The sequence below is a fragment of the Serinus canaria genome, chromosome 7 (assembly GCF_022539315.1).
Source record: "Serinus canaria isolate serCan28SL12 chromosome 7, serCan2020, whole genome shotgun sequence".
In the NCBI taxonomy this organism is placed as follows: Eukaryota; Metazoa; Chordata; class Aves; order Passeriformes; family Fringillidae; genus Serinus; species Serinus canaria.
Window position 1 is genome coordinate 21,853,157 of NC_066321.1, and position 25,658 is coordinate 21,878,814.

A 25,658-nucleotide genomic window follows, 5' to 3' on the forward strand; every position below is an offset into this window, starting at 1 on the left:
CTTTTCAAGCATTGTGGATTGTGTGATGTTGACGTGCTGTCTTTGGGTCCTAGTTTAAGACATTACCGTGGTTTTCATGTACTGTCTACACTGAGGTGGAATATTCATAAATCACTCTGTGGTCTCTGACAAGTGTGTGTATCTTAAAATTGTGTGGAGCATGTAAGATCTTGAATATCATTGAAATTCGCATATCTGATGGATGATTCTTTTTCTGCTGTGGGTGCTACAGGTTGACATCTCTCTCTGTTAGCTTTTCCTGAACTAAAGTAATCCAAGTATCTCCACTGAAGAAAAAATGGCCTTCATGTAGAAGATAATACTGCAAGATTGGAAACAGAATAAAATGGTATAACTGGCAAAGACTTCAAGAGCAATGCTGCTAGTGTGCTGACATCTTGAAACTTGTGGTTAATCAACTTAAAATAGCATGGAAATTTAAAATTTCAGTATAGTCCATAATGGATTAAAATTTGTTAAAATAATTCAATTCTGTATCAGAATAAAGTGTATATTGTCAATGACTTACAATCTAAAATGCGTTGGCATCACCTTTTTTTAGTGCTGTGAAGAACACTAAGTGGTCTACATTTATTGCAACACATTTTCTTACAGGATTATCTTTCCAGTTTGAGACTGCAAGCCAAAAACCCTTGGTTCAGGCCAGCTTTTCAGCTTTATTCTTAATAGTTTTAAAATTGAATGTTTTGATCAAGAAACAAATGGTCTCTACGTGGCAGCTTGTCAGTGTATGAGGTCAGCAGTGTGAGGCTTTTGACTTGGCAATGTCACTAGTCACTCAGATTTGGGAGCACACTGTACCTCAGTAATAATAGTAACAAAATGAAGGTTATAGTTTGCAATCTGATAGTTTTATATATATGAGTAATGTGGATTTTTTTCCTCGATGATACTGGGGGGTTTGATGTGAGAGCAGCATGCACTGTGGTGATGATGTGAAGAACACTGGTTTAAACTGAATGCACAAGTTGTCACAAACCAAGTTACTTTAGACTGATTCTTCACCTGATGAAATTCAAACAAGGCTGCTGCATTAACTGCAGGTTTTTTGTTGTTGCATGTTTGTTTTGGTAATGGAAGAAGTGTCTTTGTATAATGTTTAACACGAATGGATGGTACAAATACAGCAGTGCCTGCAAAGGCTGTAAGAGTGCTGTTTGGCTTTCACGTTAGAGAAATTAAGGAACAAATCAAAGTGCAGGGCAGGAGTTTACTGAGATGTCTGTTTTATAGCCAATTTCTAATTAAAAGTATTTATAGTGCAGCTGTAGAGAGAATTTTCTCTGACAGACATTTGATAGCATAGTTAATGGCAAGGGGAACCCAGCAGTGTTTTAGGTCCTCTGTGCTTTGCCATCAGCCCCTGCATGTATTTAAGAGTTCCTGTGTATCAGTGTTGACTGTCTGGGGCCATGGCTGGGTGTGCTTCTTGATGCCTATGCTCTAAAATAGCCATCTTCAAATATGGATTAGTCCTCTTGCTTTAAGTGGCAGCAGTGTCTTGCATTCCCCCAGTGCCCACCCATAATATGGACCATCAGTGGCAAGAAAAAAATCATTTCAGATCAAGCATGCCTTTGAGAACTTGCACAGGGATGAAGTAGTTTTTAATGTTCAGATCAACATGTCTTACAAATTATACATTTTCAGCATTGAAAAAATCCAAAACAATCAAGTGCAATAAATTCTTTTGAGTAGTAAACAAAATCATGCTATTTATTTGCCCATTTTTTACTCTTTTATAAATCATAATTTAAACTCCACAAAGCTTTTCAATTCACTGAGCAGAGATTCCAAACAGGGCAGGTGGATGGCTGCTAGTATGCAGTTTTCCATAAGCACCAAAGTAACAGCAGGGAGAGGTGATGCTCATTGACTGAAGTCAGAGGCACAGTAGTGTATTTCTAGGAGAATTGCTCAAAAGCCTACAGAAATTTTAGCTGGAAAAAGGCATAATGCTGGCCATGCTTTAACAGATTTTAAATGCCTTTGGAAAAAAGATCTCATGAATTTACATAGTGTTCAAGGAGGAAAACAAAAAATGTGAGTTTAGCATAGACTTGAAAGTTTGTGTTACATCGTCTTTCCAAAGGTTATTGAAATGAAGCTGAATGAAGCATTAGTAACGCTGGCACTGCAATGTGATTGATAATTACGCTACAGGAAGACTTAGCCTTGGAAAACTAGCAAGGATTTCTCTCCTTTAAGGAAATAAATGTGTATGAAGTAGTTAAGTTTAATGAGCTGATAAGGCAAAATCAAACACTGAGTGTCAACTTTTTACTAAATTAATATATTAAATATAAAGCAAGTATAAATGTGCAAGAAAAATGGGGAACACTATTGCATATTTATAAAAAATATATGAAGCCATCCTGGTTGTCTTGCAAGAAATTATATTCAGAAGGCTAAAATCATTTTATATATATATATATATATATATAAAATCTATGAATGTAACAATAGATAGGAACAGTATATAAATACGGCATATTTAAATATTTACATATATATGGAAACTAGTCAAAGTGGTGCTATAAGAAGGAAATGTCTGTTAAAGTCAGATTAAAAATTTTGTATATGCCCATCTGCATTATGTGATTAATCTTCAACCTGCATTTTCCATAAACTAATTAACAACTTTAAAATTATCATTGCATAGACTTGGCAAATATTACTTAATTCTGCATTCCACCTCACAGTAAAAACTATCATGATACAAAACTAGAAACTCAGAGAACAGGAGTGAGCTGAACTGCCCTTCAAAGTTTAGTCCCTGACTGCCTGCTCTTAGGAACAAGAAAGACATTGCCATCTCTAGTTTGCTGCAGTGAATATTCACTAGGAGAGTAAGGCTTTCCATCTTCATCACGTAGCATGCTGAAGACCTCGAGGTACAAGGTGGTGAGTTGCTTTTTCATTTGATGAAGGCTTCTGTCATGCTCTCCTTTTTCCTTAAGCAGTTTTTCTTTCTCATCTTTTAGGTTACTCAAATCATGCTCCAGTTCTACTATATTTTCCAGTTTTCTTTTACGGCAATTTTGAGCAGCCACTTTGTTCTTGCCTCTCCTGCGAATATCTCGAATGAGTGTAAGCTGGGCTTCATTGAACTGCTCCTTAGACATCATTTCGCTGAAGTCCGCAACAGGGAGATTGATGATTTTTTCAACAGGAAAAGGGATCTGCAGAGCTCTTGCTCTTTGCTCATCTCTCGTGAGATGAGCATCAGGGCGGCCTGGAGGTTTATCTTTTGTGAAGGGAACTTTGGGTTGGCCAGGAGCAGGAGGGGGTTCTTTCTTTGGCGTGGCTGTACGTGGCAAACTTGTTTGAGTGCTCGGCCCTAAGGCAGAAAACACTTGATCCTGGAGGTGCAAAGAGTACACAGCAGCACTGCTCTGCAGCATACTTCCAGGAGTGCTATCCGTGTCTTCCATTTCAGAATCGCTGCAACCCAAAGTCTTATCTGCACAGGCAGATGATTCCACAGAGTGTTCCGGCGATGCTACGCTGGAACTTGCATTCAGTGAAATACCAGAGTCCGAATCGTTACATTCTGCTCTGGTCCCTGAGTAGTCACCATTAAAAGCTTTACACAGTGCAAAGTCAGAAAGATCAATAGGTTCACTTAGAATCTCTGCCAGGGATTGACTGATAGTGTTCGTTGCTGCTGCATCACCGTTCACCTTTGTATCAATAAACGTGGTGTAGAAATCCTCACAGAAATCAGGGTTTGAAGGGGATGTGTCATTTAAAGAGTTCACACTCAGCTGGCTGGTGTCTTCTGGTGGCAAAATGCCCGAGAAGGGGCCCTCTATACCATCCAGGAAATCTGGACTGCAGTTAACATCTTTTTTCAGCATGGGTAACGAGCTGCAGTAACTGCAGCTGCTGTGCATCTCTGCTGGCTTGGTTTCAGGGCTCGGGACTGTGCTCACCTCAGCCAGGTTATCATTTTCAATGTTCAGGCACTAGATGGGGAATGCAAGGGAGAAGTTGAGCAACACATCTGCAATTGATACAATCCTTTTCTACAACCCAAAAGCATTAAATAGCAATCAACATGGACATAAAGGGGTTTTATAACACTGTTGCAGCAGTCTAGATGACTACAGCACCCTTGTGCTATGAAGAGGCAATCGAAGCGGACAGATACCAAAGCAAGGGCACAGCACAACTTGTTCTGGACAAAGCATTTTAGAGTAAGAGCAGAGCCTCTCAGGCTCAGAGCAAGATGCTGAAGACACCCATTCCAAAGTGTTCTGGAAATTGCATGGAGCCCTCCTGTTCTGGTAATAGCTACTGGGGATCCTGGAGCTGCCAGGTCTGAACTTCTCACAAAGCACCACTGCTAGAAATGGCACGAGTACAGAAATGTAAAATTCCTGAATGAGACTTAATGAGCATGTACAGCAAACAATGACTTCTAGCACTATTACTCTCATGTCACGGTTCCTCAAAACTAAGATTCTTCTAGGATTTACTGAATGAAGGAGCTTTCAGCACAGAGCAATGTAATTCTTGCTGAAGTATGAAGAGTGCTAACATGGAGCCAGGCAAACACATTAGTTCAGCTGGCTAACACCAGTGTGAGTGTCACACTGCTCCACTGATGGGCTTTCACTGGCTACAAGAACAACTTTATAATGAGCTGGCAGTTGCCTAACTGAAGCTGAAATAAGCAAGACTGCTGTCCCCCAGGAATAACTTAACTAGAGGTTGTTCAGGACTTAAGATAAAATTTTCAATGTGAGAGCTCTATTTTTCCATTTCTCTGAACATAATTTGTAAAAGGCAGTGCCCTCATTTTAATTATCTTTTTTTTTTTCCAAGAAAATTACTCCATTACTATTCAGAATTACTGCAATACATTATTTTGGTTTGGTTTATTAATGTATTTTCACCATCACTCCTGCCTTTTCACAGCCAATTGCCTTTGTTACTTATGTGGGGCCTTTAAGCCTAACACAGTAATCAGGTTAGAAAACTAGAAGAATTTAAAATATATAAAAAGACAAAGGGAAGAGGGAGAACATCAGCTCCTGCCAATTTTTGCTTTAGTTTTTTGAAATAGGATTCAGATTTATGGGCACTCCACCAAGCAATCATCTCTTGTATTAATAGCATAAAGGAGGGCAGGAGCATGCTGGAAAGCATGATGACATCCTACAGTAATATATGTGAAAATAAATGTATTCAATTTTATAATCAAATACAAGGAGAACAGAAATATAAACATAGAATTAAAATGCCTACATATTCTCTGTGTTAGCAAAGTGACCCTTTTGTTCCTTTGAAATATCCAGTTCATGTACATTACACAAGTTGTTCTTACTGACTATGTATGAACAGCATTCATATAAATATACCTGACTCTTTTGTGTACCTAAATATTGTCACCTTTAAAAAACTTTTTCCTTAGATAAAAGTTGAATGCAAAAGTAACCATATTCACACAACTGGACACTGCCAAAAAGCCCCCCAACATTTACAGAAACACTAGTGAAAACAATTCCTGTTGTAGATCCATGACTCAGAACTGTCCATTTTTGAGCAGCTGCATTTTATTGATGGTTATGCGGTATCACACAGAGGCAAACAGTGACTTGCTGAACATGAGGAACTCCTGACTGACAAGTGTTTCATTAAGGCTTATCCATAAACAACTCATTTCATACTTTCTACATGTTTTTAAATATATTCTTTTTGAAAAAAAATAAAGCTTATATTGACTTATAAACACCCTACAGGTGTAGAAACCAAGTTATAGTCAGCATCTGTTCAGATGCTATTGTACTGCCTTCTCCATAGTACTATAGTCCTCCAAAAATAAGATGCTTTGTTTTTCAGGTGCTTGTTATATACTAACCTGTAACTCTGAAAGGGACAGTAATTCTTCCCAAACTTGCTCTATGTTCTGCATATTCTCTGCATCAGTGGGTTGTACTAGATCAGGGGATTCAGGTGGCTGAGTTTGATCAGAGGAAACAAAGGCTGGATTGCTATTGACCTGAGCAGGAACCAGTGACTGAAATGCAGCTGTAGAAGCCTGAAGGGTTTAAACAAATAATTAAAAAGCCGAACAAAAAAATGATAACTACAAAACCCACTCAAAAAACCAAGATGTGCATTTGCCAAAGCAAAAACCTAGTTTTTGGAGTTCTGCACCATTTCTGCAGAACAGGTGTTTCTTAAGGAAAGCATTTATTTTTAATATAATGGAATATTCTAAAAATAGGCTCAAGCCTACTCACTGCTTTACACCAGCTGGAACCAGCTTGAGGAGAAAACTCAGATCACAAATTAGTCTTATGGTGAAGACAAATCTTAGTCAGAGAAGACATGAGACTGACCCTGTGGAAAACCACCCACGAAACCACTGAACTGTGCATTTTTACCTCATGCTCATCTATAAACGGGAATGCTTCTGCCAAGAGCTGCATACAGTCATCAAAGGACAAGGCCTCTGCTTCTGGTTTTGAAGGCTCTGTGGTCTAAATAGGAAAGTTATGAAAAAAGGTTACTGCATCTTTGAGTAACAGAAGATCTTCCATTACAGCAACACATGCAAATTCATTTCAGGCAGCCCCTAGCTTTATGCCTTCCTGTGAATGGAAGCAGGGTTAAACACACTCAAACCACTGGAGTTTACCTGAGAGAAGGCAACTGGTGGCTCAGTATTTTCTGACTGAATGCACTGAGCTGGCTGCACAGGAACAAATTCACCTGTCTCTTCGTCTAACTCCAGCTGAGCCAGCAAGGCTTCCTCCTGCTCTTTTTGGAGCTGCTCTTGTCTTTCCTTTTCAAGTTTCTTCTGCTTCTCAAGTTCATACTCCTTCTGCCGCTGCCTAGAATCAAAAACTTCACGTCTTGCCCCAAGGTCTATATCTTGCCTCCAAAGGATGTCAATCAAGTTCATGTCCTGCAACAGAAATGCTTTTTTTGAGCAAGTTCCTCCCAGGCAGAACTGGTCTAGAACAACAGCAAAGCTTTAAATCTCTGTTTCAAATGGGTAGACTCATGTAAATGAAGCTTATTCACTTAATCCTACAAAATTGCCAAAATAAAACATGGCTCTATATATGACCTTTCTGGAGTGTGTGATCTGGTGGTTTGCTTCCTGTGGCCCACACAGAGGCTCACAGAAACCAAGAATTTATTACAAGTGGTAAGGAACTAGCCAGAGCATAAATATATTTGGTTTTGATTTGTCCCATAGGAAACATGAAGATGCAGAATGAATTTGGCACAAAGAAAGTAATTTTTAGGAGAAAACAAAGAAATTGAGAAGTTTGACCATGTAATTTTTTTTTCACATGCTCTTGTAAAACTGCAAAAACTGACTAAAAACATGACAGAAGCTTCCTGAAGTAACTATAATAGTAATATATACTGCAAAATGTATTTTGGAATATTAATGCTCCATTCTGGTATTACTCTTAAAGATCAGCAGAACAGAGCTTCGGAGCTGCAAGAGAATCTGGTTTCAGAGACACTGAGTGGCATAAACTAGCACTAAAGACAATTATTAAGACTATTAGTAAGAAATTGTAATTTAAAGCATAGTCTGTGTTTGTGTTCTAAATGTGGCTGGTTTGGAGCAGCTGAGTATAAACAGTGGTTGCAGGGTCTCAAGTACTGTTAATGAGTTGGCCCCTGGCTCATCAGAGTCCAAATGGAATTCTGCTATTTAGGAAAGAGCAATTGCTTAATAATATTTGCTCTGGCTACAGTTACTTTTAATTTATTGCATCAAGGCTTTTTATGGGGGGGGGGGGGACGGCTAGGGGGTTAATAGATTCTTTTGTTTTAGTTTTTTACTGTTCAAATAGTCAATGTTCTTAGGGCTGAAGTCTAGGATATTTTCTTCTATGAAGAAAACAAACTAACACTCAAAATGTATCAATTTGTCTATGCCTGCTGATGCAGAAGTTTAAGACTTGCTAGCCACATCTCTCAGATGGGTAAATGCCAACCATTTAGCTGGTGCCTGGAAGTTTTTGATTTTACATCACATTTTATTATGCTTAAAATTACCCTTTAGGGCAGCATGTGAAACTAATGTTCAGTGCTGGGCATCCTCATCAGATTAACCCTGTACAAGTCATACACCAAACACTGCATTTCATTTAAACAGAACCTTCCTAATCCACTCAGCAGCTCTACACCCAAGATAAAATTTTTTGCCATCATATCTAATTAAAATATTCCCTTCCTTCCGAAGGTTATTTTCAAATAGAGAAGCAAAGTAACCTGAATGACAGCTCATACTGCCATTCAACATGATCACATCTGTACAACAGCTATGGCAAAAAGCTTTAGGCCAAGTCCACATCTGAACAAACCAATTCAGTGTCCTCATTCCACATGGCATGAATGACTTCTACTCATAACTAAAAAAAGGTATTTTTACTAAAATTGGGTAATTACATAAAATATCTTTGAGTAACACAACGCAGGCACTTCCAAATCTAAAACATATTTAATACACCTTGCTGGGAGAGACCAAACTCGGCTTTAATGGCCAGCAATGAAGAAGCTGAAATTATTACAGTGGCTGCCCAAGACAATGTTTGGTCTTTCCAGATTGGCAGGGTAAAATGAACTAATTAAGTTCTGCAGTAATTGCAGATACTGCAATATGGTAGAGCTTCATTAAGGGCCAGTAGTTTACCAGCTGCTCAGTGTCTCCTTCTGCAGCAGATCCAAAAGTGTTTCCTAGTCTCTGAGCATTTGCAATATGTTCTGGATAAAACTGCAGGATCTGGATTTTAGGGCTCACTTCTGAATTATTCATTTGCAAAGCACCATTAAAAATGTGACTCAAAGGATTTTTTTTGTGCATGTGTATATATAATGCACAAAAATATCAGAACTGGTGCTCAGTTTCAGGTTAAACCATGAAAAGCAAAATTTTTTCTTTCTGTAGCTACAGAAAGCAAAACACATTTTCCTTAAGAAGAAAATCCATGTAGCCTTAGCACAAAAACATAAGACCTAGCTATTACCTTTTTCAGCCATTCTAATGGCAACATTCATTATCAAAGTAAGTAGCTTTGGGTGCTGCCTCCTTCGTGGGATGAGATGTCTCCTAAGACACCAGCTGACCAAAGAAAATGCTGTTGCACTTTCTGTGTGCAGCAGTCAGTTCAGGATTCTTTTTTGAATGAACATGCTTGCATACTTATCAAGATTGTCAGGATCTTGAGATGTTGTTTGACAAATACAACAGTACTGATTGGCTCCTGTCACTATTCTTCAAGTGACCATATTTAGGTCAGGGTCTTATCTCTAGTAGAGAGCTGGGCTTTGCCAAACAGGGCCATGCTCTACCCTGGAGGGCACTGCTTGTCAGGCGCACTTTTAAATTTTATTTAATTGTGCTACTGATGCTTAAAACCAAAAGGATGAGTTGTTTTGTTTTTGTTACCACCATGTAACCGAAAAAGAGCCCTCCTATTTTCAGTCTGAAAAGTTGTACATAAATACAGCAATATTAGTCTTAACTTTGAATAACAGTTCAACTAATTACTCTTAACATAAATGGCCTACATGGAGGAAGTGTTCTTCTGGTCAATATGCTGATATATAGTAACAGCACACTAATTTAAATATTAACCTGCCACTTAACACTTATCTATAATTTCAACCAATGCTTTTAGTAACACTTCCCTTTTCAAGAAAAAAAGTATTCTGGTCATTAGTCCAAAGCCTCAGGTTAAAGTTAAGGGAGTCAACGCTGACAAGTGATTCACTGAGGGATGAATCACAACCACAAGCACGCGGTAATGGCACAGAACTCCTAAAAAAACCCTTGCACTCTAAAACAAATATTTTGCAATTTTGGTGCTTTAGCCTCCCCACAGTCTTCCTCTTTATTTCACTGCCCTGTCGAACACCAGCACACACATACACAGAGGTACCCACACAGGCAGGCATTCTACCTTAGGTTCACCACTGAAGCAACTTTCCCCTTCTACTGTGGAAGTATCCCAGAAGTAACTGTGTACTCCATGCCTGGAGTGTTAAAAATAAAGCTACTAAAACGTGCCCTCCTCTCCTGTACAAGAGCAACCCGCTGGTTTTTAGATGCCTCAACATGAAGTGCTGGTCTCAGAAAGACTCATTTGGAAGGACAAGTGAGCACAGACTGGCCTCTAAACTGGAACACGTGCACCAAGAGTCCTGTGAAAGATTCATCTGACCCAGAGCCAGGCTGACCACTTCCCTGAATATCAGACACATTTACTGCAAAGGCACAGCCTCATGTGACAGCCTCCACAAGCACCCACTTGTTCTTTCCTCCGTTGTGCAACTTCTTGGATTGCATCAGAGGAAATGATGGGCTTGGCAGAGCCAAGGGGCTGCAGGAAGAGCCCGGCCCGTGCCCAGGAGGGATTGCAGCCGCGGCACTTCCCCCTCGCCTGCAGCTCAGCTCTTCCCCTCTGAACACCAGCGCCTCGGCCGAGGGCAAACACATTGTGGGATTCACCTTGTGGGTTACTGTCATCCAACGCTTCTAACTTGGGAGAAAATGGTATGGGTTTAAGGCTTTTCCCAAGCAGACAGTGATTTGATTTTGCTTGATTTTGGTTTGATTTTCTTCACACTGTTGAAGACAGAGAAACAACTTCTCTCAACAGAAGATACTATTGCTTTCCCATGTTCCATGTAAGCAAGAGGTGCCTTGTACTGATGGTTTGATTTTTCCATTCATTTAGTGATATGCTCTTCCAACCACATTGATAGCTTAGTTTGGACATATAAAGGCACTTTTAATAAGATAAACATAAATGTTAAACAATTCACATTAAGCCACCATCTGGCCCTCAATGGAAATTTTCATGTTTTAGATTTACATATCAGCATTTGCCATCTGGGCAGAGTCTGTTATACATTTTATGAGAAAATCTCTGACTACATTGTAAAGTTTGACAATTAACTCTTATTGCTCCTAAGCAAATGTTTGCAGAAGGGTAAACAAAGGAAAGAGACCCTGTTTCATGTTACTTTCATGGACTGGCTTCCATGTTTTAAACAAAATGCTAATTTTTTGTTTCATCCCTGTCTGGTTATCTGACTTGTTTTAGTGTTGTTTGGAATATGAGCCATTTACAGGTAGCCCTGCTAGAATGGAAACATCCAGCAGCCCAAGTGTAAGCAGAGAAACAATCTCAGCACCTTCAACCCATTGTAAGCTATTCCCTGGATACAGAGCACACTGTGAGGTTTGTGCATTTACTTCTCCAGTCATGCCATTTGCGCCATAAATTGAGATAACACGAGCAGAATCTCCCACCAGACAAGGATTTGTTTTCCTTTGCCATGATCTAAGTTAGCACCTGACCCCACAAAAACAGATGATTTCCCATGCCAGCAGGAGTCAACAGAAGAGCAACAGAATCAATGGCTACTGCATCCAGCAGGGAGCTCAGGCCAGCACTGCACGAGGAGCAGGGAAGCATTCCTACAGCTTACTCACAGAAAGAGACAGGGCAAAGTATCCCTCACTTCTTATCCTACCACTTATGTTTTCCAGAAAGTGAAAGGAACGAAGAAAAAAACACCTTACATTTCTGCTTTAATAAAAAAATAAATGTGTTGGATGTCAGACAGGCTCAAGGACCTGAGACACTTCAAGAGAAGAACAAAAAGGAGGCCATCAAGTAATAAGGCAAGTACAAGAGGAGCTTGTGAGGCTGTACTGGCAGCATCTTATCACTTAAGAAAAGCTCAGTGGAAGCAACAGCTGAAGATTTTCACCTCATTGTTCTCTGAAGAAACTGATTTTGTTCAAGTCATTTTTAAGAAGTATTTATAAATAATTTAATGTTTTCAGATAATCTCTGGCATCTCCACAACTACTGTTTTGTTTTCTAAATATTTTTCAAGGTAAGTTTCTTACAATTACAGAAGAAAATTCTGGACACATAAGAAAGCACAGAAAGCAGATAAAGTTAGCCCAAACCCAAACTTTTTAAAAATAATCAAGAAGAATGGGGGAAAGGGAATGACAGAAGTTACTTACACTGGTGGGCAGAGGGGTACAACAGCAATTTCAGATGTCTGAATTCAGGGTTTGGAAGGGTGACAGAATGGACAGCTGTCAAACAAAGCCACTTGACACCAGCCTGAGATTTGTGAATACACCAGGTCAAAGCCCTGACTGCCCTGCAGAGCTGTCTGCTATCTCATATTTTTCACCAAGACCTTTTGAAATCTGGAAGGAAACAAGGTGCTTGGTGAAAGTAGAGTCTGCCTGGCTGAAAGTACAATTCTGGATACTACTCACCCATTCTCCCAACCCTCACTCCAGAAACAACTCCTCTGAGAGGTGGATTATTTATGTATTTTACCTGAAATGTCATCTTCCAGGAATGGTATCAACAAAGGCTAATTTTGTAAGTTATGTACAGCTCTCAACATGATGGTTTTCTTGAAGGCATTCCATGGCAAGCAAGCTTTCCAAACTGCCAGGGAGAAAATATACCTTGTAAAAATTAGGTATATATGTCTTTTGACCCTGTGCAGTGAAAAGGCAAGTTTCTTTATGCCTGAAGAACATAAAATGAGCAAGAATGTAACTGCAATAAAAAATAGCTGATGAAGGCTGTTTATAGTCATTAATGTACTAACTTTATTTAAATTCCAAAACCTGCAAAATCCTAATTCTGGCAATAAAGCAAGACCAAAGTAGGTAAAGGAAAACAGCTGCATCAGAAACAAAGCAAAGAAGAGGAAAAAGAAGGACACACAACAGCTTACTTCTTCACTCTGGCAAGTCTTCTCTTATTCTGCAAAATCAACCAATCCCCACCTCCCTGACACTCCTTAAAATACTGGGCATGTGCAAATGCCTCCCAGCCTGGGGCACAGCAGCAGGAGCACCACTCTCCTCTCTGGCTCAGTCTCATCATCAACAGTCAGAAACAAATATCTATGTCCTTTTCCCACCACATCTGGTCTGCTCTGAGGTGACCATTTACAGTACAGATCAGGGGACTCTTGCTCAGTGCTGAAGATCTTTCAGCAGAAGACTGTTTCATGATCTATCTCAGACACTCCAGAAGCAGCTGTGCTTTTCTAAATTGTTTAACCAATACATATTTGAGACGGTGGGTTTCAAATAGTTTAGTAAGAGTTTAATATAGAGTGTTGGTTTCCAGAGGCTGAATGGGGTCTGGACTGATCCCACCTCAACGTACTTTAAAAAAAAATTGAAATCCCAAATCCAGTCTCATTTGCATGGCTTACAGAAAGCAAAATCTTTAGTTTGACATTGGTACGTATTTTCTTTGTCCAGTACCTGATTTCTCCAATGTTATCCTCTAGTACTGAGGACCAGATCTATCATGCATTGTTATCTGCTCCAAATTCCCTAATTTCTACTTTAGTCATAAAGACAAGACAGAGTAAGGTCTAACATGGTGAACTGATTACAATAAACTTTTCTTAAATAAACTGAATTATGCCCATATTTACAAGTGCTACCATGGCTGCTCAGAACAAGCTAAAATTGGCCATGGTTGTCATCCCACTTCTTCAAACTTAGGCCTAAAACTCTTGACATCCCAGAGTGCTTTCTGAAGCATTTGCATCTAAAGCAGAGAGCCATACATGTTTTCAGAGCTTTGCTGTTTTAGTTAAATGGGTTCTGCTTTTTCCTTTTCAGTTTTAATTATATCATGTAAATCCAATTTTCACTTTTCCACAGTATATTTGGCTAGTAGTGTTGCAGTCCCTTACACTCCAATTCTGAATCCTTCTTTCAGCTTAACAGAGTTATTGACTTGCTAATTCTTTATCTTGCATCAGCAGCATTACAAAATTAAGTCAATAAGCACAAAATAGTTAATATGTATTCAAGTTACAATCTATTACACAAGCTGCATAATGAACTTGGGAAGCTGGCAAAAATACGGGATTGTTTACCCAGAGTGCGTTAGTCTATTTGATTTTGCTTGATACATCAACTAAATTCTGCTGTGCTGCCCCAACAAGTGAAGAGAGTGATTTTGCTGTGGCTGACTTTATAGCTGCAGTCTAATCACCATGTACTGCACCACATAACTCCATTTTGAAAGGTATTCAAACAGCAGCCATCTCAGATAGAACAGCTCTTCTTTAAACAAAATACAACTTTAATGCCTTTATTTTTGTTTGGAGGGTTTTTTTTCCTTCCCAAGTTAAAACAGCATCATAATGAAACAGGCAGTTATTGAATTTTGTCATTTATAAACCAACAAAAACTATTTGTAAACAAATAATATGAGAAAACTACTGCTGATCTTTTAACCACAGGAATACAAAAGCTTTTGCATCCCACTTTAGTTTAACAGGTAACTGTTTTTCAAATACTGTAGGTTCAATATAGAAAATATTATCTTTAAGCTATTCTGCTATACCCAGCCAAACATGTACTCTGCAGACATTGCCACAGGATACTCACTAGTTTATACACAAGAGGATTTGTTTATAACAATGGCTCAGTCATCTGAGAAACATGATCCAGTCAACTTATTGCAAATTCTTTTCTCCAATCAAACAAATCAGGAAGCAAAATGAACATAGGAACAGAGAAAAGAACCTAAAAAACTGAAAATAACATGAGCTTGTATAAATCTTGGGTTATAACCTCTTAGCCACTGTTTCGATTTCACACCTTTCAGAAAAGCATGTTTCAAACAAACACAAAAACTGTGTGTTTGAGGGCCCACATATTCTCCAGGATTATATCTTTCTTGTACTACACACTTTCACTGCATTGGCATCTTAGTTTAAAATCCCCATTTGCAGCTGTCATTTTGCTGATGGCTGGGCAAGTCACAGAGACAGCACCAGCTGGGTCATTACAGCTGCAGCACAGCCTGGATGCAGACACTGCCCACTCTAACACGTCTCGTCAGCTTCCACCCCACTCATCTCACAAGCAACTTACTTTGTTATTGTTGTTTGGGGACCAAACTACAGTGGCAAGCAACTGGAGTGCCTGGGTGATTTAGAAAGCAATGAGCTTCACCCAGTGTCCTGCCAGCACATACCCAGCAGCCTCCTTCAGAAACACAGGCAGCCACTGTGGCTGCATCAAGGAAATTCCACACAAACACCTCAGCAGCCAGGAGCACTATCTTAAGACTAAAAGCTTAAGAAGAGGGTTTTATTTCAGGGAACAGTGTTTGCTCCAGATGTGCCTACATCTGCCAGAGTACATAGGTACACAGTTCCCACTGGAGTCCGTGGGGCACAGGTGTTAAATGGTGAGTCAGTCCTGCAATTACCATGCCCTTTTCACATACATAATCCATACAGACAGCGCTGGGAACTCAGTCAGTGCACAGTTCTCACTAAACAAGCAGGGTGGGAGTTTTTTTCAGTGTTCAATCTCCAACACACTTCTTATTTAGTTTCTGCAAGGGGAAAAGAAACCAAACCAGAAAAGAGGCCAAAAATACATTGCTATTCAACTGCTCACTACTGGGCAGTACAGAATCATAACAGATTTGAGAAAGGATACCCAGAAGGGCACATTTTAGCTGTGCTGGAATATTTTTCCAAAAGAGTAATTCATGGTTAAATGGCACTGTGAGCTTTATTTGACACTGCAAACAGCCTTCATTAGTGACATACTTCAGTCAAGAATAACACCATTCAAACGTGCACTATTGACCAAAAACTCTCTGCCTAAATTTGCACAAAGCATCACAGAAATCATTATTTAATTTGCATGAAAAGCTTTTCCCTTTTCTCTAGCCACACCAAGATACCTGAGTTATCCTCTATCCATGGAATGAAGCAAGGGTAGATTTTACTAATTTTCTTAAGCACTTGTAATCCACACATTTATCTGCAAAAAACAAGCCTCTAGAAATCATCAACCCTCACAAAGGCTTCAGCAATCTCTTTCACATGAAGGTCCTGCAAAGTTAAACAACTAAACAGAAAGCTCAGGAAGGGCCAACAAGCCAGGCATCTACATGTCAATTTATCATTTCTGTCCAAAATCACAGCTTTTGCTTAAAAAAGGCAAACCCACTGAACAAGTGAACAATAACTGGGCAGAAAACAAAAGCTTTGTCTGTGTGCTGTATCCCAACACTCACTTTTCAATTTATAAATCCTGAAAGCAAAAGGATCTAATTCATCTTCCAAGGCATAAACCAGAACAGGTAAATAGTTTTATACCTCTTGCCAAAGTAATGCTCAGTATCTTCAAAAGAGCAACAAAACTGCAAAACTCAACCATAACTAACTGTCCTCCTGTCCAAATCAAGAGCCTCCACTGCCCACCACTTCCTTGGGGCTTTTTCCATGTCTGTCCCCTTGGAGTATACGGGAGAACTCATAGCTCATTTTATCAAAAACTCTCATCCCAAGCTTCATTCTAAATTTAGATAACTCTGTGGGTCTGACCTTAGTGACAGTTTCAGAATAATCTGAAGCACTCCATTAACAGTTTTATTATTTAAGTGGTTTTCCATTCTTCACTTTGCAGACAAAAATACACTTTGAAAGATGTCTAGAGATGTACACACTAGGTGTCAGCTGAGCAAAGACTCCCAAGAGTGGTCAGCACAGACTAGACTCCTGAAGTGATTGATGATAAAGGATTACAAATCAAGCCAGAAAAGATTCCATGGCACTACAATATTTCACTGGGCCACAACAACTCATACTAGTTGAAGAATTAACCTGATAACATTCTAGTTCAAATACTAAAACCAAAATAGAAAGCACAGTATCAGAAGTCACTGTGCTGTATTTCTCTGTTACAACCATGTTATAGCTGTGACACAGCTATAAGACACATTAATACGATGTGCATTTCCATAACCAAATAGTTAAATTTGAATAATTTGGAAGACCAGCTGTCAGAAATCATAATTTAGATTCAAACATAAGTTCTGGTTTTCATATTATGCTATTTTACTAGCACCATTTTTGTTAGGGACTTACTTTTATTTTCATCCTTTGGCATCTTAAATCCTACTTGTTTCAAAAGTTTACTCAGGTTTGTTTGATTTCTTTTACAAATATCAGTGGGACAATCTTCCAGAAATTCCTCAGATGACACAGATCTCAAGACCTATTTACAGTAGAAACACAGCCAAGTGTAACTATAATTCTGTGTCATAAACCAGAAAAGAGGTCCATGCATCTCATGTCAAGTAATTCACAGCAGATTGCATCAGGATCTACAGTACACTTGTACGTAGAACATGACTAAATTATCTGCACTGGTGCAGACATATCAGTGACTCCTCCTGTGATAGTGGTGATGTCAAGCATTAGTGTCACAAAATGGGGTGGAATCGCCCTACTGACAGGTCTTGGATGACCTCTGCTGCTACAGTCTCTGTGTTCTTCTTCCAGCCATGAAGCATGTGAAATTCTTACCCTTCTGAGCTGAGCTGCACCAGCCTTCAGAGCCACCCACTCATCCCTGCCACCCTCTCTTGTCCATTGTTCTGCTACCCAGCTGATTGTGGAACACGTCATCTGGTCACATAACTGCACGCAATCCAACTGGAAATACCCTGATTTAGAACAAAATTCAGACTTCTTACCCAACAGCATGTAACTCAGGCAAGCAGCTCCTGAAGGCAGAAAGAAGAAATGATGAAGTGCCCCCACCCAGGCGGCTGGCTGCAGAGCAGACATTAAAACTGGCCCTCTCACATGGGGGGAGCAGGCAGCATTCCCAGTGGCAGACCTGCACCAACCACATGCTGCCTGGGAATTCTGAATGGGGATCTCCCAATGGGGAGCCCAAGCAGCACAGGAAGCTTTCCACTCTAATTACAGAAATAAGTAGGAAGATACTCATATTATCACAAGTTTTCAAACAAACAAAAACCCCCATAATCTCTTTATCACAGTTCTTTACAGCAAAACAGTGGTGATGATCTGAGCAGGAAGCAAATCAAAGTCACAGCAACTTTTCACATAACTCAGCTGTTGAAAAGTCACTGCTTTAACATTTTGTAGGTATTAATTTTCAAACACAGCAAATAGACACACCCTTAATCATAAAACAAACCTCCTCTTACAGGCACACTATCAACCAAGCTCCTTCTGAGTCAATTTCCCAAGTATGCAAACTTTGTTTCGCAAGCTGTCTCCAGGAGAGGAATTTTCGTTATACTTACAAGAGACAGCATGTAAAATCAATACAGCAAACAGCAATTAAACTTTGAAACTGCAAGACAGAAGTGGGGGCATGGAGGGAAAAGGTGATATCTTTACATTTCATAGCAATACAGAAGATACTTCCTTAAAAGGTTTTAAAGAGATGGTTTCAAACTGATCTTACACAACTCTGTTGCTGCAACTTCAATCTTAAAGGAACTTTCTTTCCCTTTCTCTTCTCTTTTTTAACTAGATTGCTAATAATAATACTGCAGAAGTTAGGCTAAAAGTCTAACTGGAAGACATGTACAACATTGAGTGGTTTCAACTCCCTCAGTACTGCAATGGCATCCACAACTAAGACATACCTTATGAAATGGTTTAGGTTTAGTTTACATTTAAAGATAGAAAACATTAATAATCATCTACAGTACCTTCCAAATAATTTTGCTAAATAAACACTGTTTTATATTCCTTCTTCCCAGTATAAAAACTGCAGCTAATCAGGCCAAAATCACAAATCTGAACTGACATAATAAAAAACTTCAACTGTATCTGTAGTGCATAAATTGCAGCCACATAAGTATTATTTCTAAGCTATACCCATTCTACTAGAGCTTTGCCACTTAGTACTTGTGCTAGGGTTTAGTAATATACTACTGAACAGCAATTTTACTCTGCTGGTAGGACAATGCTAACTTAACTCTGAGCTATTAACAGTCTTATTATTTCCGAATAGCTTTCCAAGATCTCCAGAACAACATGTCAAAAATCTAAGTATTTCAAAGTGAATATTAAAGTGAATATTAACATATAAATTAAGAGGCAAATACAAAGACAATGTATTGACACGTAACATTAAAAAAAATCAATGTGTCACTGAAAGAAAGCAGAGAAAATATTTCACCAAGAATTCAAAACGGCAAAAGACAGAAAACAGAAGATCCTTCATAAGATAAAGACAAACACTCCTCTCCAAAGCAGTCAAATAATTAAACTCTTATCTGTACTAGATTTGTTACAGATTGCTTGGTTACCCAAATTAATATTTAATTTAAATGTATGGTGCCAAATTAATACTTAATTTAAACGTATGGTTCTGAGAGACTTTGCTTCCATTTAAAATGGCCACTGTTGGGACACCCATGTCAAAGTAAAACTAAAGGAATATTAAAACAAGATAATATAATGGGGAATATACTTTTTAATTTCCTTATTTTAAATAGTAAAGAGAAATTAAAAAATATGTATCCATAAATCACAGATACAGAAAAATAGGTGTTGCTCTGATTGCTTCACTACTGTGCTGCACAGAGCAGTATCATGGCTCTTTTACTTTAGAAAAGCTTAAGTGCTATAAGATAATTAAATTCTCGCTGCTGTCAGTTAATACATGACTGTCAGTAGCTTTGCTTTTCCCATGCAGAAAGCAGTTACTGGGTAGGAAAGCTAAAAGTACACAGTGCCTATCTTGAATTGAAGGCATTTTCCAGTATCTGTTCCAGATAAGCCTTCCACTGTTTTCAGCAGTTTTATACACCACAGACAGCATTGCAGCCTTCAGTTCTTACCGCTGGTTTAATTGTTTACCTTCATGATACAAATATGCCATAAAAGAATGGCAGTTGAGCAACCCTGAGCGGCACTGTGGTTCACTGTATATCAGTCATCCTTGGATAACACAAATCCAAAGTCATGACTTCCAGCTCCTCCTCCATGACTTCTCATTGGTCATACTGAAAGACTTGCAGAGGTAGCAAATGAAGTGTCTTCAAACCAATTAAATCAGTTTATTGCTGAGAAAGGACTAAGCTGACCAAGGTGTCATATCTTTCCCCTTCACCTAAAGCAGCATTCTGTGGCACAAAGTCCAACTTTGGTATAATATATTGGATCAGAAAACTGAACAGACTTCAAACCCTTTGAAGTTTTCTAGGAATGTGCTACATTAAAATAATAGGTTACTTAGAGTCAGAATGAGATGGAGGCCAAAGCAAACTTTAACCAGGCGATTAACCCAGAGACTTCGCAGGACTTCTTGCTGGCTGCAACTCAATCAGCAGGGGATTAATATTTAATTCATGCCAATGGGTTACTGCCTGAACTTGTACTGCACTGGCTTCAGCCAAGACAATCATTGGAAATACATCACACTTGCACAAACTGGCCTGAATTTAGTGAATAGTTTAGTAATTTTAAAGCTTATCTTTATAATTGTAAATAGGAAAAAAAAAAGAAAGAAGGAGTGCTCAAGATACAAAAATCAAACTAATTTCTTCACAATGAGTCACACACCCAGTGTTACAGGTATGGGTACATGTGGCATCATTTGCTGGCATCTTCATCTGGACTTCCCATATTTTCTTTCTCCCTCCTGTTCACCCTTTTCTGAGGCTGCAATTGACTCTTGTCATTCTCGTTATAAAGTCTGCTGCATTCCAAAAACTTTCAGCGACACACTCCCAACAGCTTTCACTGTTTTGAACTTTCTGAATGCTATGAAGGAGCAAATACAACAAAATTTTACAACCATGTTTGAAAAACTCTAGAAAGAAATAGCATGAATTGATTTTACTCAGAACAAATACTTCGCTTGGGTACTTCCACTTCTACTGTTCCTCAACATCACCTCACAAAGCCCAGCATACTCCACAAAGGTATCTGACATTTTTCTAACAAAATAAGTATGTTCAAGATGCTATGGCTACATTCATTTAAGTCAGGATCACGGAAGTAGCAGTACCAATCAAACAGGTATTTTTCTGCTTTGCAAAATTAGGAGGTAAAGAAAGCAAAAGAAATCAAACCAGTATTCAGGTGCACAATAGATACAATAGTAATTTTCAACCATTTCCTTGTCTTTCAGGGTTATACATAACCTACAGCATTCTTATTCAGGATGAGTAACATCCCTATTTTTCCAATTAAAAAAAAAAAAAAGAATAAAGTAAGATACAGGCAAAACTTATTCTTGCCCATGAACATTAGCGGGAAGTGAACCTCACCTTCCTAACCACCCACACAGTCCTATAAAAACATCTCAACTTCTTTAAAGCACACAAGAACAGCCAGCTGCCTTCTGCTTACAATGGATGTTCTTTTTTATTCCAGGTTGGTCTCTTTCAAACATTCCCCAATAAACTTTTATAGCCAATCTCTTCTCTAACTTTGAGTGCTAAATATTAATTTCTTAGTCAGACAGTCAGGTTTTCTGAGATACAATGAACTTGCACTTCCCCCAGTTTCCAATACAACTCTAATTTCTTGGCACATTTTAAAGACATGCTGCAGAATAGGATTCATATGATGGATATTTACTACACTAATGACAATATCCAATTAGCTGCTCTCCTGAATGGACTGACAAGATCAGCTCCTGCTAGGCTACATTCATTTCAGCCAAACATGCTACATTGCATTATATCTAACACTGGCTTAACTGAAAGATAGTCTTTCATGAGTTTCGAAGGAAAGAAAGCTCTACCAATACAGCTCAATAGCAAGGTGAGCACAGAACTACTGGAAATGTCAAAATAAATGCATTTTTACTTAAGGAAGTACTTGTGATACTCTCTCATGTACTTCCTCTAAACTTGTCCTACATTTTAGTAGATAACAATATATTCAGGAATATGGGCATTTCTGAATTTCATCCACAGAGATACATATTCCTATTCAATAATGTTATTAAATCTCATTTTCAAGAAACCAAAAAAACCAACCCAACAACCCACAAAGCTAAGATTTGCTGCCAGCCCTGAGTGGAGTACCTGTTTGACTTTCCCACAGAATCTACCCTCACGTGGAAATGAGAGGCTATTAGAGAATAAAAATAAACCCACTCAATAGACAACTTAATACAGCAGGTCAAGAAAAAGAAAATGTGTAATTCCTCATTAAAGACCTCTGTGCTGAAGAGATCCCACTAATTGAGCTGGAGAGTCTTCAGGACAGCTCTCTAGGTAGAAAAACCCTAGTACACTAGCATGCACACTCAATTATTTGTCCACTTGGCTTTGCCAATTGTTGTAATTAGTCTTACTTCCAATCTAGTGCAACCCACAGTTTCATTGTGTTGGAAAGGGAATTCTTTTTGCCCTCTCGTTGTGAGGCTCACAATTTAATAACTGTCTTGCTTTTACAAGGTTACAGAAAACAGTTTCAAAAACTTCACATTTCCTGAAGAGAAAAGCTACTAAGTCCTGCCTTCTCAAGTGTGATTTGAAACATCCAGACCACTTGTTCCACTGCAATCTTTTTTCTTGGATGGCTTGTGGTCCATGTAGGCAACATTCCATTTCACCTCTGCACATAAAGGTGCATCCTCTTTCCAGGCAGAAAGGTATAACAAGGGAATACTTTTTACAGGAATTTTGCAGGCCATAGTTTTGCTAACTCTCCCAGAAGTACAGAGCTGAAAGTGGAGGTTTTATACTCTAGTTAAGGAGTTTGATCAATCCCCACACACTCACCTTCACTGCCATGACTGTTGCTGCCAGGCACATAGACACTAAGAACACCCTTCCCATCTGCTGGCTTGCAAAATCTAAGGGACTAAATGCAGATTGCATCCTCCTTGTTTATTTTGAGTGAACATTTTATGGTACAGGGAATGTGAATTTTCCATTTAATGCATACACTTAGGCCTATATATGTCAAAGATGATGATAAGTTGCTATCTAAAAAACACACTGCCTTTTCAGGCTAGGTCTGCAAGAGAAGCAATCAGCAGCTGCCGAGCTCAGATAGGAAAAGTGCAACAGGTGGCTTAGTAAAGAGGGCTTGACAAAGCAGGCAAATGAGTAACAAAAGGGAGGTTTCTGGAAGAGAAGTCACAGTGGATTGGGGAAGAAGGCACAGAATAAAATACTCAGGAATTGGTCTGTCAAGAGTACCTCAGGAATAAGGCAGAAAGTGCCTGGATAATACAGGCAAAACCAAATTCACAGGGTGCTTACGTAGCACCAACCAAGACAGTGATTTCTGTTGTAGTATTTGCCAACAAACTGAGGAGGCAAGGTGGAGGTCACGGCTGTGCTACCCAGGGCTAGAAAAACAGATGGGCCAAGCAGTGTTACAAGCAGCCCAAGACTCGAACTATCCAACGAACAGGAGAAGGTACATCCAATACTGCTGAAGTCACAGCACCTGTAGGAAGTACCCACTTACATATCCTAAAGCATGGACAGCATTAGAAGAAACTCTATTGCATAGCATATGCATACCAACACACAGCAGAAGAGCATCAGAACACTTGAGACTTAATTTTACAGTATGAAAAGAATTAAAGCAGTTTCCAGAACAATTTTTAAGTATTACTTCTTTAAACCTAGCATTTTGTTGATAAGGATATGCTTCTATTTCAAAAGCCCAAGAAAAGCACAATTATATAAGTTCATAATGGAGCTCAATTATGTTTTCAGTTATTCACACAGCTCTTGTGCAACTAGTTTGTAACACAACAGTACTGAATTCCCCCAGGCTTCCAGAGAAGGGGCTCCACAGCACACGAGTACAAACCACAAACACCTCTGAGCCTCCAGGACACTCGCCCTGGCAGAGGCCGCTCCGGCTCCGCCTGCTCAGTGTCCGAAGCCGCGCCGGGGCTTTCCAGCAGGCGGAGGTGCCGGGGCGCCCCCCGGCCGGGGCAGCCCGGCTCGGGCTCCGCGTGCCAGGCTGATCCGGACCCCAAGGCGAACCCGGAGCCGCCCGTAGTTACGTAACAGCCCAGGAGCGGGCCCGGGCCGCAGCAGCGGCGGCGGCAAGCGGCGGTAACTCACCCGAGTGCGAAGCCGGCGCGCTCGGGCCCGCCGGGGGCAGCGACTCGAGGCTGTACCCGGCTCGGACAGCCCCTCCGGCACCGGCGCCTCCCCAGCCGCTCCCTCGGGGGCGGCCCCGGCCCCTGGCCCTGCCCGCGCTCCCGAGGCTGCGGGCGGCGGCTGCGGGCGGCCCTCGCTGACCCCGGCCCGGCCCGGCCCCCGCGGGCAGCGTGGCCCCGCCCCTACCGTGACTCAGCACGTTCCGGGGGGCGGGCCCGCGCCACGTGCTCCGCGGGCTCGTGACGGGCGCCCCGCCCCTCGCCCTCACCTGCCGGGCCTGCCCGCGGCACCGCTCTCACCTGCGCGGCGGCGGCCGCCTCGATCTCCATGGCGCGGGGCCGGGTCAGCGAGAGTCGGCACGGTGCGGCGGCTGCTGGCTCGGTACCGCCCGCCGCTTCCCTCAGCGCTGTTTGGGGACGGGGCCGCCCCGGGACGGCGGCCGCCCCCGCGCTCCGCCCCGGCCCGGCCGCGCAGCCACTCAGCGGCCGCGGGAGCCGCGGAGGCGGCGGCTTTCCCGGCAGCGGCGACGGCCGGGCCGGGCATCTCGTCCGCGCTCACCGCTCCCGCGGCCCAGTGGCCAACCCCTGCGGCCCCTGGGCAGCCCCTGCTCCGGGTGTCGTCGGTGAGTGGAGGAGCGGCCCTGCTCCAGCCGAGGCCGGTGAGTTCGGCGCTGGAGCAGGAGCACTGCCGGCAACCCGGCGGGCAGCTCGGCGGCACGGCAGAGCCCTGGGTACGGCCCTCTGTGCGCCGGCTGCCGCTGCCGGGCAGGGGATCCCGAACGAGCCACCGAACCAGCCGAAACAGAGATAGGGAGATTCGGGGTTTGTGCGCACCAGGTGTTTGGCATTGGTAGCTCCGGGCGAGGTTCCCCTCTGAGTGGCAATGGTACTAGTCCTGATACCATTTTATGAACCTATTCCGGCTATTTAATATGCAACAGACATTAAAACAACACATCACTGCCCCCAAAACATCTGCTTCTCAGGGGTCACAAAGCACATGCCAGAGCGATCCTAAAGGTAAGGGGGGATGCTTTAGAGCAGAGAGGCCACAGGCTGCCATCCTTACACGTGTCAGAGTTATCAAATTATTGCAGTGTGCACCTGTCGTTATCTGGTAAATTACATTACTCAGAAAGCAAGCTGAACTCCCCTTGAAAGTCAAAAGGTTAATCAAGTTCAGTGCACTGAATACCTCTTTGAAAAGCGTCTGCTGCCATTGTGTGTGCAGCCTGGCTGACAGTATATGACAGTACCTATCTTTCACATAATCCTTTGATCACTCCTTGAGCCCATTTCCCAGGCTACTTGCAATGACTAATTGAACCAAGTAGTGTGGAATTAGGACACTCATACTAAACCTTATAAGTCTCCCTGTTCCCTTGTGGGTGTTTAGTTTCTGTGCTTTGCAGCCAGAGTGCTGTGCTGAGTTTCTCTCAGACCCTGCTTTGGGTATGCACAGCTGCTGGGTTGTTGGTGCCATTTAAACAGAGCTAGGGTGAAGATCTCATTTTCAGGTTTGCCCTTCAAGGTACAAGACTGTGACTTTACAGCTTAAAAAATAGCACAAGTGTATAAATTCAATACATCTGTAATAATTTAAAAGTGCTTTGCACCTTCATGTTGCAGCTGTGTGTCTACCCAAAGATACTGCTTGCTGTAATTATATGAAATTTATATATCCCTTGGAAGCCCT

General features: G+C 40.9%; 1 protein-coding gene across 3 annotated transcripts; it reads right to left on the reverse strand.

The window, feature by feature from the left end:
* Window positions 1-1,611: 1,611 nt before the first annotated feature.
* Window positions 1,612-24,397, reverse strand: NFE2L2 (NFE2 like bZIP transcription factor 2). Of its 3 annotated transcripts, none has more exons than XM_030241636.2 (5): window positions 24,263-24,397; window positions 6,671-6,940; window positions 6,417-6,512; window positions 5,888-6,067; window positions 1,612-3,989 (listed from the first exon to the last, which is right to left on the reverse strand). In XM_030241636.2, the coding sequence occupies exons 1-5, from the start codon at window positions 24,290-24,292 to the stop codon at window positions 2,784-2,786; spliced, it is 1,782 nt and encodes a 593-aa protein (XP_030097496.2). In that variant the 5' UTR covers window positions 24,293-24,397; the 3' UTR covers window positions 1,612-2,783. The 3 variants fall into 3 exon arrangements, with proteins under 3 accessions (XP_030097496.2, XP_030097497.2, XP_050832883.1); XM_030241637.2 differs by lacking the exon at window positions 24,263-24,397 and adding an exon at window positions 23,925-24,144; XM_050976926.1 differs by lacking the exon at window positions 24,263-24,397 and adding an exon at window positions 23,674-23,882.
* Between the last annotated feature and the right edge of the window lie 1,261 nt (window positions 24,398-25,658).

Coding starts and splice junctions, on each gene's coding strand:
- NFE2L2 (XM_030241636.2), bottom strand. CDS start 24,292: ATGGAGATCGAGGCGGCCGCCGCCGCGCAG. Junction 6,941..24,262: donor AGGCGGCCGCCGCCGCGCAG/GTGAGAGCGGTG, acceptor TTTCTGTTGCAG/GACATGAACTTGATTGACAT. Junction 6,068..6,416: donor CGTTTATAGATGAGCATGAG/GTAAAAATGCAC, acceptor TAAACCCTTCAG/GCTTCTACAGCTGCATTTCA.